This window comes from Cucurbita pepo, unplaced genomic scaffold (assembly GCF_002806865.2).
Source record: "Cucurbita pepo subsp. pepo cultivar mu-cu-16 unplaced genomic scaffold, ASM280686v2 Cp4.1_scaffold000167, whole genome shotgun sequence".
Taxonomy (NCBI): Eukaryota; Viridiplantae; Streptophyta; class Magnoliopsida; order Cucurbitales; family Cucurbitaceae; genus Cucurbita; species Cucurbita pepo.
Genome location: NW_019646446.1, coordinates 10,176 through 25,947, shown reverse-complemented (window position 1 = coordinate 25,947; position 15,772 = coordinate 10,176). Strand labels below are relative to the sequence as shown.

The window sequence follows — 15,772 nt, the reverse complement described above, 5'->3', positions numbered from 1 at the left end:
TCCATCAACCGCGCAAGCTAGACCCCCTGTGTGGCTGGCGGCGATGTACTCTGCTTCGCAAGAAGACAAAGCAACTACCTTTTGTTTAGTTGATTTTCAACAGATCGCGCCGCCTGAGAGGAAGTAAATCATCCCACTGGTGCTCTTACGATCATCAACGTCATTGACCATGTCACTATTACTGTAGCCGACTAGCTCAAACTTCTCCTTTCCACTCCCTGTACAGTATCTCACACCCCAGCCTCTGGTTCCGACCACATTGCGCAGGATGCGCTTGACAGCCACGAGATGCTCCTCCTTAGGTGCTTCCATAAACCTACTCACATATCCAACGGAATAGGCGAGGTCAGGGTGTGTGTTTACCAGATAGCGCAGACTCTTGACAATGCTGTAGTAATTGGTGGCGTCGACTACCGTCGTAGTGCCGACCTTCCTTAGCTGGAGTCGGGCCTCCATTGGCGTCCTTGTAGGGTTACTGTCCGCTATCCCAACTGTGTCCAGCAGTTTCTTTGCATATGCACCTTAACACATGATGATGCCAGCAGTAATCTGCTGCACTTTGATGTCGAGGTAGTAGCTGAGCAAGTTGCACTTTGATGCCAAGGTAGTAGCTGAGCACGCCGAGATCGCTCATCTTAAAGTTCTTTGACATCTTCCTCTTGAATCTTCCAAGAACTTCCATGTCGCCTCCAGTGATTATGAGGTCGTCGACATACACTCCCACGATCAGTCGTTGCTTGTTGTGGTTGTGTGTGTACATGCCATGCTCAGAGGCACAATGCTTGAACTTCAGCGATAATAGGGTACTATCGAGCTTCGCGTTCCAGGCTCGTGGTGCTTGCCGAAGCCCGTAGGGTGCCTTATGCAGGCACAGTATCTTTTCGGGATTGTCGTTGTCCAGGAACCAGGTGGTTGTTGAACGTAGACGGTCTCCTTCAGCTCTCCGTTGAGGAAAGCGGACTTCACGTCCATGTGGTGGACCTCCCAAGAGCAATGTGCCACAATCGCCAGCAACAGACGAACGGATTCCAACCTTGCCACCGGCGTAAATACCTCTTCGAAGTCCACTCCCTACTTCTGGACGTAGCCCTTCGTCACTAAACGGGCCTTGTGCTTCACAACTTCTCCCTCTTAGTTACGCTTTAGTTTGAACACCCGTTTGAGCCCTATGGCTCGGTGTCCATGGCATGTCCTCCAGACTCCACGTCTTGTTCTCAGTGATGGATGTCATCTCTTTCTGCATTGTCTTCAACCAGTAGGGGTTTCTTTCTACTTCGGCCTTCCGCGGCGATGGCATGCAGTTCGACCACCTCTTCTTCGAGCTCACGCACCCCAGTCTCGATGGTTCACCTCCTCCCAATAGGTCTTCAATCCTCCAGTACCTGGATGCCAGACCATCATTGTGGTCGTCATCCAACGTCGAATCCATAGTACATGGTGTTGCGAGCTCCACTAGTTCAAGAGGCGTAGCAGGAATTGTGGTTAGTGTTGGCGTTGGCGTGCCCGGTGCAGCTACGGCGGTGGTCACAGTGCCCTGTGCTGCGCTTCTTCTTCTCTTAGCTTGGTGATGAGATACTCCACCATGAATTGTTCTAGGGTCTGGACCGCCTTGACCACGTCGTTCCACTGCCAGAAAGTGCTATCATCGAAGACAACGTCGCACGACACGTGAGCTTGTTTTCCCGCAGGATCATAGAGCTTGTATGCCTTGCTCCTAGGTTCGTAGCCGATGAAGATGACCTTCAGCCCCTTGGGATCGAGCTTGGCAAGGTGGGGACGCGTGATCTTCATGTACGCGATGCAACCGAAACACTCAGAGATGATGTACTGCTGGCTTCTTGTTGTACTAGGCCTCGTGTGGCATCTTCCCGTTGAGGCTTCGCGCTGGTGACCGATTGAGGAGGTAGACGGCCGCCATGACCTCCTCTCCCTAGAACCTCCCGAGCATCCCGACCATCATCAATAATAATCTTACCGTCCCAATGATGGTCTAATTTTGGAGTTCTACCACCCCGTTCTGCTAGGCGAAGTAGGACATCATTAGGTGCCGGTACATGTCGAGCTCGTCGTAGTACTTGCCGAAGCTAGCCGAGGTGAATTCTCTGCCTCAGCCCGTGCACAACACTCGCATCTTCTTCCCACATTCGACCTCTGTGCGTGCTTGAATGCGCTTAATCGCCTCTGCCACCTCGCTTTTCACTTGCAGCAAGATCAACCACATGAAGCTTGCCATCGACCAGCAGAAGAAAGAGGGTCTTGCCGCTTGGGGTCGCCGGCTTGATGGGCCCACAAATATTGTTGTGCATGAGCTCCAATGGCTCACCGGCGCGGTAAGATGCCTGAGACGGAAAAGGGGTGCGCTTCTGCTTGTCGCTGAGACACTCATCGCACAGCCTGTTCCCACCTTCGATTACCAGCAAACCGTACACCATCTCCTTCTTATGTAGTTTTTGTAGAGCATGAAAGCTCAGATGCCCGTATCTTGCATGCCACCTCCAAGCTACATCTTCGGTTCTGGCCGAGAGGTTGACCGACTGCTCTATCTTCAACTCCAGGATGTAGAGGCAATTTTCCGTGCACCGAACTTGTGTGATCAGTCGTCGTCGATCATCGCAGATCTTGAGTAGCCCATACTCGATGGAAATGTAGCAGCCGACCTCATCAAGTTGACCCAAGCTCACAAGTTAGCCTTGAGCCTCGGGATGAAGTAGACGCTAGTCAACTTGCGATGCTCGCCTCCCTTGCTGACGAATAGGATGGTGTCGCGCCATTCGATCTCGACGACGGAGCCATCACCAAACTTCACCATCCCGCAAATCTCTGAGCCGAGCTCGAAGAACGTAGACTTGGCCCCGTTCATATGGTTTGTTGCCCCCGTGTCGAGGACCCATCGTCGGTGCTCTTGCTGCTCGCCCTTTTGCCGAATCAGTTCTCCAGCTGGTGTCTTTATCACCCCCAGCTGGATCTCTTCCTCGAGATCTTACGACCCCTCACTGACAACGCTCACCGAAGCAGTTATGTCGTCGATTACTTCCATGGATTTGGAATTGAATTGGGGACGTCGGATAAGACCTATGCGCTCACCATGAAAAGAGTCGTCTCTTCCTCCTCCGATTGGGCCACATGGGCCTTCTCCTTGTTCTTGTGCTTGCTCCAGCAATTCTTGCTCAGGTGGCCTTTCTTCTCGCACTTCGAGCACCGAATTGGCCCATCATCAGTTGACTCCTTTTGCTCCCCTTCTTTTCCGTGTGCGCGCCTGCGAGGTTTTCACTGTTTCTTGCCGCCTTTACCGCCGGAGGACTCGTTGCTCTCGCTGACGTTGTCGCGGAGCTTCAAGCATGCAAGCCATTCCTCCTCAGTGAGGAGAAGACGACCCTGCTTGCGATAGCTGAAAATGCATTCTTCTTTCTCTACTCGACGTTGTGCAATCTTCTGGTCACCTCTTCCACCGTTAGATCCTTCACATCAAGTAATGTCTTGATCAAAATCGCGACTTGCTCGAGGTGATCTGGGGCAACTTGCAGCATCTTCTTCACAATTTTCATCTCATTGATGCTCCCACCGAGAGAGGTGATGTTGTTGTCGAGCCTCGTGATCCGCATGGAAAAATCATCAACGGATTCGACATCCTTAGAGGAGATCTTCAAGAACTCTTTTTGCAGCTACTTGATGTTCGAATTCCGCACTCGCTGCACACCAACCCAGCAGGGTTTGATCCCCTCCCAGACCGATTGTGCGGTGCCCTTGGTGGAGAGAGACACCAGCATCTCTAGAGGCATAGACCGCAGTTTGGCAGCGAACGCCAGTCGATCCTCTCGGTACTCGATCGTTTCTCCTTCCTCTGACTCGACAACGTGCCACAACCTTTGCACATGTAGGTTGACGCTCATCAACAAAGCCCACTCGTTGTAGTTGGACCTTGTCAGCATCAGGTACTACACAGAAGCAGTTGTCTCCTTGATCACTCGCTCGATGATGACCCGACGTCCGTCTTCGCTGCGCCGACCTCTTGGTGGCAATGATGGAGATGCTGGCACTCGGTAGCGGCATGGAGGAGTGCGTGAGCCTGTTCGGGATGGACCCCACGACGTGTGTATTTTCGTGCTTTGATGCATTTTCAGTTTTTCTTCTACCTTGAACAAACCTGTGCGTTATTAGCACGATATTCTAACCAATTGAGCTAATAAACTTGGTTTTGACAAACTTGGCTCCTCCACAATGGTATATCACCGGTAGATAAACCTTACTCTGATACCACTTGATGTAGCAATTCGCCACTATTGAGAGGAACTTCTTTGACGAAGGAAAAACAACCAAAGAACATTGTTGGAAGAAGAAAAAAAAAGTGCAAGCAAATAATAGGAGGAAGAGAACGAAAGATTTGGGATTTATGGTGGCTAAAACACTGTAATTTGTTTCTCATTCGATTGACATATTTAAATAACAATTCTACGGTAAAAATGGCCGAAGTGGCCAACTAAACATGCTTCACTTCCCTCTAACATGGCCCAAATGACTAGCTAATTGTCAAAAACAAAAGATTCAACTAACTAATGGGTAAAAACGTCAAAAACTAAATAAAGAAAACCAACTAACTAATTGGAGTAAAAATGTTGGAGTAAAAATGTCAAAAACTAAATAAAGAAAACCAACTACTAAGGGAGTAAAAACATCAAAAACTAAATAAAGAACCTTTTATCTAACCAAACTTAGAAGTCATAGATCTTAGGATCTTTTCTATGATGTCAATGTCGCATTCTCCCATGAATTTTCTTTCTATTGGCAATTATGAGAGTTCGAGCAAAGTAGTCTGACACTGATTCTCCCATTTTTATGTGAAGAACCTCCCACTATTTTTGAAGAGCTTGCAATTGTGCACGTTTCACTTGAGTTGATCCCTGGTACTTATGTTTCAAGAAGTCCCAAATATCCTTGGTCATGTCTTTCTTCAGAATGGTTTCTAGAGTTGAACGATTTATGGCTTGGAAGAGATAGATTTTTGCTTTTTAATCCTTCAAACTTGAGATGTTCAATTGCTTTCTTTTTTCCTTATGAAAGGACTTCTTCTGCTGCTGTAGAAATTCCTTGCTCTACCGCAGTCTAATATTCTTTTGATCTGAGAAGGTTTTCCATCATCATGGACTAGTGATCATAATGTCCTCCCAACTTTGGAATCGATGACTGCACAAACTACTCGACTGCACAAACTACTCTCTGTTGCCATATCACTCCTCTTATCCTGAAAAGGTTGCTACTTTCCAAGGTAAGCAGGCTCTAGGCTCTGCTCTGATACCAAATGTTAAGAAGGAAGAAAATTAAATTTAACTGCTAATTAGCTAATCAAATCAAAACACAACTTCCTACGTCACATCACAAACTAAATCTATTAACATGGGCAAAGTCCAAACTATATGAGTAGCGAGTTCAAGAACTTTTCACGGCCTACGTCGTGGTAAAACGATTGTTCGACCTAAGCACTAAACAGTCTCACGATGTAAGACGAAATTCACCCTCCTTAAGCAGGGGAAGTAGGAACTATCAATCCAACTAGTCTTCTATGAGCGAGAGAGGTGAGAGAAAAGTTACAGAAAGTAGAGATCATAGACACTCCAAAAAAAAGATATGAGTACTCATGGAGAGGGCTCCATCAGAACGAGTACAACTTGCCCCCCCCCCCAACCTGTTTCATATGTAAGGGGGTCCATAGAACGTATGACTTCCCCAGTAAAGCAGTCATTCAGAACATACAACAACTCCATGTGTCACTTCTTTGACCAGTCTAAGTTATCCTCAAAGAAAGCACGTTGACAAGAATGTGTGATAGAATTTTACTTTCAGCTTGAACACAAGTGAAGTAGAGCAAACTAGGCTGCAATGTCTTGAGTCGGAAGAGCAAACATATGATCTTGTGCATGCTAGCTCATCTAAAAGCAAACAAGTTAAGCGGAATAATACGAGAGCAGAACAGTTTCGATTAGAATTCCAAGTTGATGACCAAGTTCTGATCAAGCTGAGACTAGAACAGTTTCGATTCTAAGTGTATGACGTTTTGACATAATTATATCTACGGTTGGTAGATCTGAGATGCCTCAAAATGTACTATAGGGGGATGCAACTAGTCGTCAATTCTTCCTACCTAGAGTTATATGATATATAAACCCTTGTGTTGCCTTTCTCGCTTACCGCCTATAATATCTTACTTTCAAACTCTCTTAAATATTCATAAATAAATTCAATTTATAATTTATTTTAACTCAACTGAGTTATGGTTCAAAGCTTCATGCTTCCTTCTTCCTTCTTCGTTCTTCTGTTGCTGTATTGTCACATCGATTAAGCAAACTAAACAACAAATTTTTTTAAAAATATTAATGAATGTTTTGAAAGTTTAAAGATATTATTGGAAGACTTCTAAAAACCTTTTTAATGTATTTTAGAAATAAAATATTTCTTTCCAAAATAAGTATTTTAATTAATTTTTTTTTAAAGTAAGAATGTTATTAAAAAAATTAAATTTAAGTTTTTTTAAAAAAAAACTTTTATTTTTATTAATTTAACCAAATAAATAATACATAGATCAACTTGGTTGCCTTTTATACCCTTACAAACTAACAAATGTAGAAAGGATAAAATTAACGGACTCTAAATAGAGGGAAAAACAACCACCCACTAAGTGGTTCTAACATTGGTAGAGGGTGGACATCCTAAAGAAATAGCAGCCATTTCATCCCTAGACAACCGGTCTAGTATGATCATCTTTAACAATTTCTCCTCTAAATTGATTGCAGGGAGGCTTTTAGTTTACTCGTAGTACTACACACATACCCATTGACTCACGTAGTTTTATGAATGCATCCAAATTCAGTGGTTTCGTCGTAATATCTACAACTTGTTCTTGTTTGACACAATGCTTCAACTCAATCCATGTTAACCTAATGGACTAGACAAGAATAAAATAAAATAACTTCCTTTTAAATCAAGAACGGCCGGCATAGACATTACAAAGTGTGACTATTCTTTCCTTGAAATCGTAAGAATAAAATAAAATAACTTCCTTTTAAATCAATAACGGCCAGCATAGACGTTACAAAGTGTGACTATTCTTTCCTTGAAATCGCAAGGAAATCAAGATGACGTTACAAAGATGAGGTGTTTCACTGATATAAAATGGGGAACTAATATCCAAACAACCAAGTGTAGTAAGCAATAAGAGAAGAAAAGAATGACGGGACAAAGCTTGAGAAATCTCAAAGTTGTGGTGTTCATCTTCCTAGCCCTTGCTTCTGGTACTTGATCCTTCTCTTGATTTAGATTAACAAGTAGTGTTACAAAGAAGGTATTTGTTTATATGAATAAGTTTGTGTTACTGTTGTAGGATGGATGGTGGTGCAGACGGAGGGGCGGACTTGCTATAAACACAATGATGCATTTATAGGACCGTGCACTTCGACAGCGGCATGTGCTGACTTTTGCATTTCTTTTGAGGGGTGGGATGATGGATTTTGCTCGGGTGATAAATGCACTTGTACGAAGCAATGTGCTAAGCCCATGCTTTAATAGGTTTGTAGTTCACCACAGTAGTTGCTTTCTAAATGTAATAAGGGACTGCAATTTTACTAAATTGCACGAGTTTACTCATCAAAACTTCCTGCTTCCTTCTTCCATTTTATAATTTTTATCTCAACTCGCAAGTTTAAATTGATACAATTACAAGCTTCATTATTTGCATAAATCGATCCAATCAAGTTCAAAGCTTTCTTCTTACTTCTTCCATTGAACTATGCATGGTGACAAACTAAACAATGTTGATTTCATTGAGTATTTTTTAAATTTTTTAAAAATGTTTAAAAATATTTTTGAAGATATTTTAAAACTAAACAATGTTGATTTCATTGAGTATTTTTTAAATTTTTTAAAAATGTTTAAAAATATTTTTGAAGATATTTTAAAACTTTTTGAAGATATGAACTTTAAGAGCCTAGAAGAATTAGATATGAATAAATGAAACGACCATAAATTTTCACATATTTAGAGTCGCTACTAACGTCTCGTGCTCATCTCTAATGTGGAAATATAACTCTTACATGAACATCATTTATAACTTAAACTTCGAAAAACATTTAAAACAACTTCTTCTCAGTAAAACATAGTTATGATCTTACGTGTTTAAATACGAAATACTGCAATTTAGAGAAAATAAAAACACATACAAAACAATTTAAAACAATGAAATGAAAAACAACCTATTCTAACTTAAGACTAGGACTTTAAATATGAGTCTACCCTATGCACGTGCCACAGTCTCTGCTCACGATGCAGCCGTCCTCCGTACAAGTGCACCTTGCCTTTACTTGAAAAATGATGTGGCACACGGCCTAAGTATTTCAAAGAATACTTAGTAAGTGGCCCCACTATAGGGGGCTACGTAAATGCAAACACATGCAATCATGATTTAGGGACCTATCTCTAAACATCATAAGGGTGGCCTCTAGTCTCGGACAAATTGGATGTGTAGTACTTTCCTACACACGACTCATACGTGCGAGTGTGAATCTCCAGGGCGCTCACACACCCACTGGACGCTCTAGTCAAGCTAATCTGTAGCGATGTTCGGAGGACAGCGGAACCCCATAGTGTCATGCGCCTCATGAACACCCTCATCTGTGCGCATTCGCGCTCGTGCACATTTGCACTCATCATCATACTGTGCGCGTTCGCACTCATCATCTCTAGGGAAAGTAGCCCTATGCTTATGAACATACAATATGCACGAGGTCCCTTTTAAATCCATCATAACATCTCTTCTAACACCAACTCTCTAGTCTCATCTCTTTGTTACTCTAGGTAACACATACTAATATCATTTTCATGCTCTTAGGGTTGTGTCATATGTTGATCTAACGACATGATGCAATATGACACTCATCATCATATAGCATTCTCAATATGGGAAACATCATCATATTAAGGTAAACGTCACGCAATCATCATACTCATCATATTGCCATAAAGTGCATCAAGCATACCAAGTACATCATTCATATAACATCATCACATCATTATCTAACGTCATCAAGTCATCATATAACATCATCACATCATCATATAACAACATCACATCATCATATAACATCATTACATCACTATCTAACGTCATCACATCATCATACAACATCAACACATCATCATCTAACGTCATCATGTCATCTCATCATCACATAACATAAAACATAAATGACACGTGCAAGAGCTACTGGGCACATGTCGTCATACATAAGACAAGTATTTCGACCGAGACGATAGTAAGGCCACTTATCTGGTTGGCCTTAGCCGAATTTCTATCTAACTCCAAATTTGCTTGCTTTCATTCTTCGAATTCGTTCTCACTTATATCGAGACTTCACCTATTTTTAACATAAACTTAATTGTCTCAGTAAAAAAATCGAATTCTACATTTTCATTGTTTCTAAATTGTCTTTGATATGATAGTACAACTTAAATTAAAAATGTGTCAATATTATTTTGTGATGCTTAATCATTCAATCCAAGTATAGTTTGTTATAATATTATAGTCTCTAGGTATAAATAATAATAATTTATCATATCTTCCAAATCTTCTTCTATTTTCCTTCTCTCTAGTACGCTCTTTCTCTCCCTTGTTTTACTTTTTTTTTTAGGTTTACCATTACTTTTGGCCAATTTTAGAATTACAAACAATAAAATAAAGAATTTCATATCTCCCATTTTTTCTGTGTTTCCTCTCCTTTATTATGTACACAAATATTTTTAACCAATTTTAATCTATTCTTACTTCTTTTCAAATTTTTAATGTTGGATCCTCATTTATAACTAGTAAAATTATAGCAAAAAAATTTAAATAATTGAAATAGAATAAAAGAAGGAAGATCCTATCTCTTTCATCCCGTTGAATCGTTACAATAAAAGTCATGGACTTGGCCAAGTTTAAGACCCTCAATGAGCACGTAGCATCACAAACAATGAATATGAGAAGTTTTGATTAGAGCCTACAAGTAGGTGCTTATCGAGTATTTTTTTTTATACTTGTTCTAGATGTTAAAATATTTTGAATATTATGTTAAAATATCATCACTAACCCAATTGGGTTCCCATTGGATGAGTGACTATATTTATGTTAAGAAAATGACTTACTATTTTGAATAAATTTAGGAAAATGATTCCGGGATTTTATGAATAAATTTAGGAAAATGAGGTATGTTAGGAAAAAATGTTCAAAATTTTAGGAATAGATTGACTAGGATGAGTATAAATACCCCTCCACCCTAATTAGTATCATCCCAAGAAATTCCAGTCAATACAAAGTAATAGTTTCTACTGTTTTGTAAATCTCTTGTCAATTGGTCTTAATAAAGTGTGCGAGTGTTTCCCACAGAGAGTTGTGTTCAACAATTTGGACTCAGAGCGAGGTTAGTGTAGGTTATCTGATTTCTTGGAATTCTTAGTATGTCTTGTGGTTGCAGCTCTGTCTGATCTTCCACATCATAAACGATTTCTTAAGATTAGTAGTGAGTGAATTTCTTTTGCGTCGTGAGTAGTCTGTGACTCTGTAAGTCTTGTGTCGAAAGAGCTTGTTTGGTACTACTGAGGTATCGCCAACACGATGGGTGATTTCTAAATCGTTGGAGGAATCAAGAAACTCAACAACAACAACTACAACACGTGGGCAACATGCATTGATGTCATATTTACAAGAATATGATCTTTGGGAGATCATTGGCGGGTGCGAAACCACACCACCAGAGGAGAATTCTAACGGTGCCTTGCGCAAATGGAGAATAAAAGCAGGCAAAGCAATGTTTGCCTTGAAGACCACAATTGGAGAAGAGATGTTAAGCATGTTTGGAATCAATGTTAACTTTTGACAATCCAGAGGAAATCGTGAAGGAAAGAGAAATCTTGGGATTTGATTTGCTAAAAAATCAGTGATTTGTTTCCCATCTAATCACTTGTTTAAATAATTACTCACCCTCAAAATGACTAAAAGTGGCCAAGTAAATATGTGACACCTACGTAAACATGGCCCAAATGACGAACTGCTAATGACGAACTGCTAAAAGGACGGTAATTCATTCCATGTGTATGTCAAAAAAATAAAATATTCAACCAAGTAAAAAGTTGTAAAAGCTAAAAGGACAGTAATTCATTCATTGTGTATGTCAAAAAACAAAATATTCAACCAACTAAGTAAAAAGTTGTAAAAGCTAAATAAAAAAACGGCAGGTATTTATCTAACAATCTCTTAAAAAAAACCTGTGGTATATCTCTCTTATTATTTGAACTCCAATCTTTGAATGAAGTTCTTCAAATTTTAGCCGATGCAGAGATTTGGTGAAGATGTCTCCAAGCTGTTCCTCTGTTCGGATGAAAGCAATCTTAATGAGTCTTCGATCTGCACATTCCCGAATGTAGTGGAATCTGATTTCTATGTGCTTGCTTCAGTCGTGCAAAAGAATTTTTTATCAGGGAGATCGTAGCTTTGTTGTCCACACATTGGTGGATCGCTAGACCCCTGTGTTGTTGCCGTCAAAGAGGCAATGTACTTTACTTCGCAAGAAGATAAAACAACTACCTTTTGCTTAGTTGATTGCCAGCAAATCACGCCGACTGAGAGTAAGTAAATCTGAGAGTAAGTAAATCAGAAATTTGTTGGAAAAAAAATGAAAACATAAATGGTAAGAAAACAAAAGAGAGGAAAATCTTGTGATTTGACTTTGATAAAAAGGAGTGATTTGTTTCTCATTTCATTCACTTATTTAAATAATTACTCTACCCAAAAATGGATAAAAATGGCCAACTATAAACACCATAAAAAGGAAGGTTTTTGTATGTATCGATAAGTTTGTGTTACTGTTGCAGGATAGATGGCGGGTGCAGACGGAAGAACAGATTTGCTATAAACACAGTGATGCGTTTATAGGACCGTGCACTTCGGCAGCGTCATGTGCTGAACTTTGCATTTCTTTTGAGGGGTGGGATGACGGATTTTGCTCGGGTGATAAATACACTTGTACAAAGCAATGTGCTAAGTCCATGCTTTAATGGGTTTGTAATTCACCACCGTTGTTGCTGCTATCTGAATGTAATAAGCAACTAAAATTCCGTTGTTCCTTCTTCCATTTTATAATTTTTATCTCAACTTATAAGTTTAAATCGATAGAATCACAATCTTTGTTAGTTGCGTAAATTGATGCAATCAAGTTCAAAGCTTCGTGCTTCCTTTTTCCTTCTTCCATTGACAAACTAAACAACAAGAATGCAAAAGATGATTGAGTTCATTATTTGGATTTGCTACATTATTTTAGAAAAAAAATAAAAGAAAATTTGATGCACCACATGTTTGTGTAATTAGTAAGCCTCATCAACCAATGAATAATTAACAATATGGTATTGGTGATCATTGCATGTCTACAACATTAATATATTATAATGAATGACAAAAGTCAATAGTTATTATAAAATGGTGCATCTTCAAAGACAGGTATGTTCGTGCAGATTTATACATAGTTTACGTCCTACGTTCATATTGTTCAACATAATTGAAGAATATATAGATCCTCACAAGGAGGAAATTAAGAGAACTAAAAAAACAAACAGGAAATATTCGAAAATTCGTCAAACAGATCTTAGAGTTAATGTTGGACGTTTGCGACATGTTCGAAAAAGATAAAATATTCTACTTCGTCGAGGGATTGAAGTCTTGGGCTGTCAAGAAAGAAGAAAACTAAATTTAATATACAATCGAAATCGAAGTTATGTATTTGATGAACAGAAACAGCCATATAAATAGTTTCACAAACCAAACGAAAAGAGAAAAATTAACTAATAATCGTTAACAAACTAATCATGTTCAAACGAAGTTATGTAATCTTGAATAGTCTGTAGTTAACCTACGAGAGGATCATGGTTCAAATTATAACCTAAAGGTTGTAGAGTACATGGATAAAGTTGAGTGTCTTATCATGATAAGACTATTGATACCATCCACCTTATAAAAAACCGAGGTAGCAAACAATTTTGAAGGTAAAGCATCCTAAATTGTAACGCTCCCTAGATTATATATAATAATAATAATAATAGTAAAATAAAAATAATAAAAGAAAAAAGAAAAAAAAATAACTACCATCTCTCTTTAATCTCTCCACCCTACCCTAAAATACCTCTTTCACTGGGCATCAATAGTTCTGCAAATAAAACCGNTTATAATAATAATAATAATAGTAAAATAAAAATAATAAAATAAATAATAAAAAAAATAACTGCCACCTCTCTTTAATCTCTCCGCCCTACCCTAAAATACCTCGGGCATCAATAGTTCTGCAAATAAAACCGANTCTTAGAGTTAATGTTGGACGTTTGCGACATGTTCGAAAAAGATAAAATATTCTACTTCGTCGAGGGATTGAAGTCTTGGGCTGTCAAGAAAGAAGAAAACTAAATTTAATATACAATCGAAATCGAAGTTATGTATTTGATGAACAGAAACAGCCATATAAATAGTTTCACAAACCAAACGAAAAGAGAAAAATTAACTAATAATCGTTAACAAACTAATCATGTTCAAACGAAGTTATGTAATCTTGAATAGTCTGTAGTTAACCTACGAGAGGATCATGGTTCAAATTATAACCTAAAGGTTGTAGAGTACATGGATAAAGTTGAGTGTCTTATCATGATAAGACTATTGATACCATCCACCTTATAAAAAACCGAGGTAGCAAACAATTTTGAAGGTAAAGCATCCTAAATTGTAACGCTCCCTAGATTATATATAATAATAATAATAATAGTAAAATAAAAATAATAAAAGAAAAAAGAAAAAAAAATAACTACCATCTCTCTTTAATCTCTCCACCCTACCCTAAAATACCTCTTTCACTGGGCATCAATAGTTCTGCAAATAAAACCGAAAAGAAAGAAAAGATTTTCTGGAAAGAAGAAAGGAGATAATGAGAGATGGTTAGGCAGATAGGAAGAGAGACGTCATTTGAAAAGGTTAGGCAGATAGGAAGGAGAAGGATATTAATCTGTTGCAATTATTTAGATCTGAGTTCGAAATAACGGCTCAACTTGTGATGTTCCACATTGGTTGGGGAGGAGAACAAACTACCATTTATAAGGGTGTGGAAACCTTCCCCTAGCAGACGCGTTTTAAAGCCTTGAGGGGAAGCCCGAAAGGGAAAGCCCAAAGAGGACAATATCTGCTAGCGGTGGATCTGGGTCATTACAAATGGTATCAGAGCCAGTCACCGGACGATGTGTCGGCCTTCTCGTTGTTCCTCGAAGGGGGGTAGACACGAGGTGGTGTGCCAGTAAGGACGCTGGGCCCCAAAGGGGGGTGGATTTGGAGGCGGTCCCACATCGATTGGATCAAGAAACGAGTGCCAGCGAGAACGCTGGGCCCTGAAGGGGGGTGGGCGGTCCCACATCAATTGGATCAAGAAACGAGTGCCAGCGAGAACGCTGGGCCCTGAAGGGGGGTGGATTGTGATGTCCCACATTGGTTGGGGGGAGAACAAACCACCACTACCACCATTTATAAGAGTGTGGAAACCTTCCCCTAGCAGACGCATTTTAAATCTTTGAGGGGAAGCCCAAAGAGGACAATATCTGGTAGGTGGATGTGGGTCATTACACAACTATTCTTCTAAAACATTGTCAAAGTGTGGGGGCATTCCAAAACATTCCCACGAGTATCATCAGCAACCGTGATGGAAGATTTATGGGAACCTTATAGACTAAGCTATTTAAGTTACTGGGGTCCAACCTAAACATCTCTTCAAGCTACCACCCCAAAGAGATGGACAAAGCAAAAGAGTTAACATCATGCTTGAAGAATTCTTACGTCGCTTTATCAACGCACAGCAGAAGAATTAGATTCAAACGCTCAATATTGCCCAATTTAGTTTCAATTGTCAGCAAAGCTCATCAATAGGAAATACCCCCTTCAAGATAGTATGTGACAGATAATCACCGATTGCCCCATGTCATTGACCATCCCTATACTAGAAAAAGTCCACAGGCTTATAACTTCACCAAGGAGTGGAAGCAAACCTCCGACCCTGGAGAAAGTTTCATGACGAATGAAGAAATGGGCAGACCTAAAACGCAAGCCACTGGAATTCCAAGATGATAACCAAGTTCTGATCAAGCTGAGACTAGAACAGTTTCAATTCCTTGGAAATAAGGACTAAAGACTAGTGCGAAAGTACGAAGGGCTCATCGAAGTCATCGATAAAGTCGGGAAGATTTCATATTGCCTTCAACTACCGACATAGATGAATATTCACCTTGTCACCCATGTGAGTAGCTTAAAATCATACCATCGAGATGGTGACGACCATCAACGTAATGAAGTGACACGATCCCCAGTCGCAATGAAAGATACAAGCAAAAAAGAAGTAGAAGAGATATTGGTTGAGCGAACACGTCAAATCGGCCTAGTGAGGTAGAAATGGCTCTCGTAGGCAGAAATCATCTGGGAACGCACTGACGATTGAAGTCGACTGCAATGTAGATTGAAGAGTTCGAAAAGGTGAGATGGTTGATGGAAACGTCAACCAATTAAGTGGGAGAAGATGTCACTTTCATGCTTGTCCAAGGCATATTTTCATGGCCGCATAACCCAACCCCTTGCGTCGTATCACTTTAGTACTTTTTTTTTATCACTTTCATGATGTCTAGTTTTTTTTTTTTTTTTTTTTTTTTTTTTTTTTTTTTTTTTTTTTTTTTTTTTTTT

At 39.9% G+C, this 15,772-nt stretch overlaps 1 protein-coding gene across 1 annotated transcript; it reads left to right on the top strand.

The window, feature by feature from the left end:
• Window positions 1–7,192: 7,192 nt before the first annotated feature.
• On the top strand, window positions 7,193–7,596 carry LOC111784181 (defensin-like protein 2). Its single transcript, XM_023664964.1, has 2 exons — window positions 7,193–7,283; window positions 7,373–7,596. The coding sequence occupies exons 1-2, from the start codon at window positions 7,220–7,222 to the stop codon at window positions 7,552–7,554; spliced, it is 246 nt and encodes an 81-aa protein (XP_023520732.1). The 5' UTR covers window positions 7,193–7,219; the 3' UTR covers window positions 7,555–7,596.
• The last annotated feature ends 8,176 nt before the right edge of the window (window positions 7,597–15,772 follow it).

Bases quoted from the DNA above. Each gene is read 5' to 3' on its own strand.
- LOC111784181 (XM_023664964.1), top strand. From the start codon at position 7,220: ATGACGGGACAAAGCTTGAGAAATCTCAAAGTTGTGGTGTTCATCTTC. The intron at 7,284-7,372 runs GTACTTGATCCT...TTACTGTTGTAG, and splicing joins CTTCCTAGCCCTTGCTTCTG to GATGGATGGTGGTGCAGACG.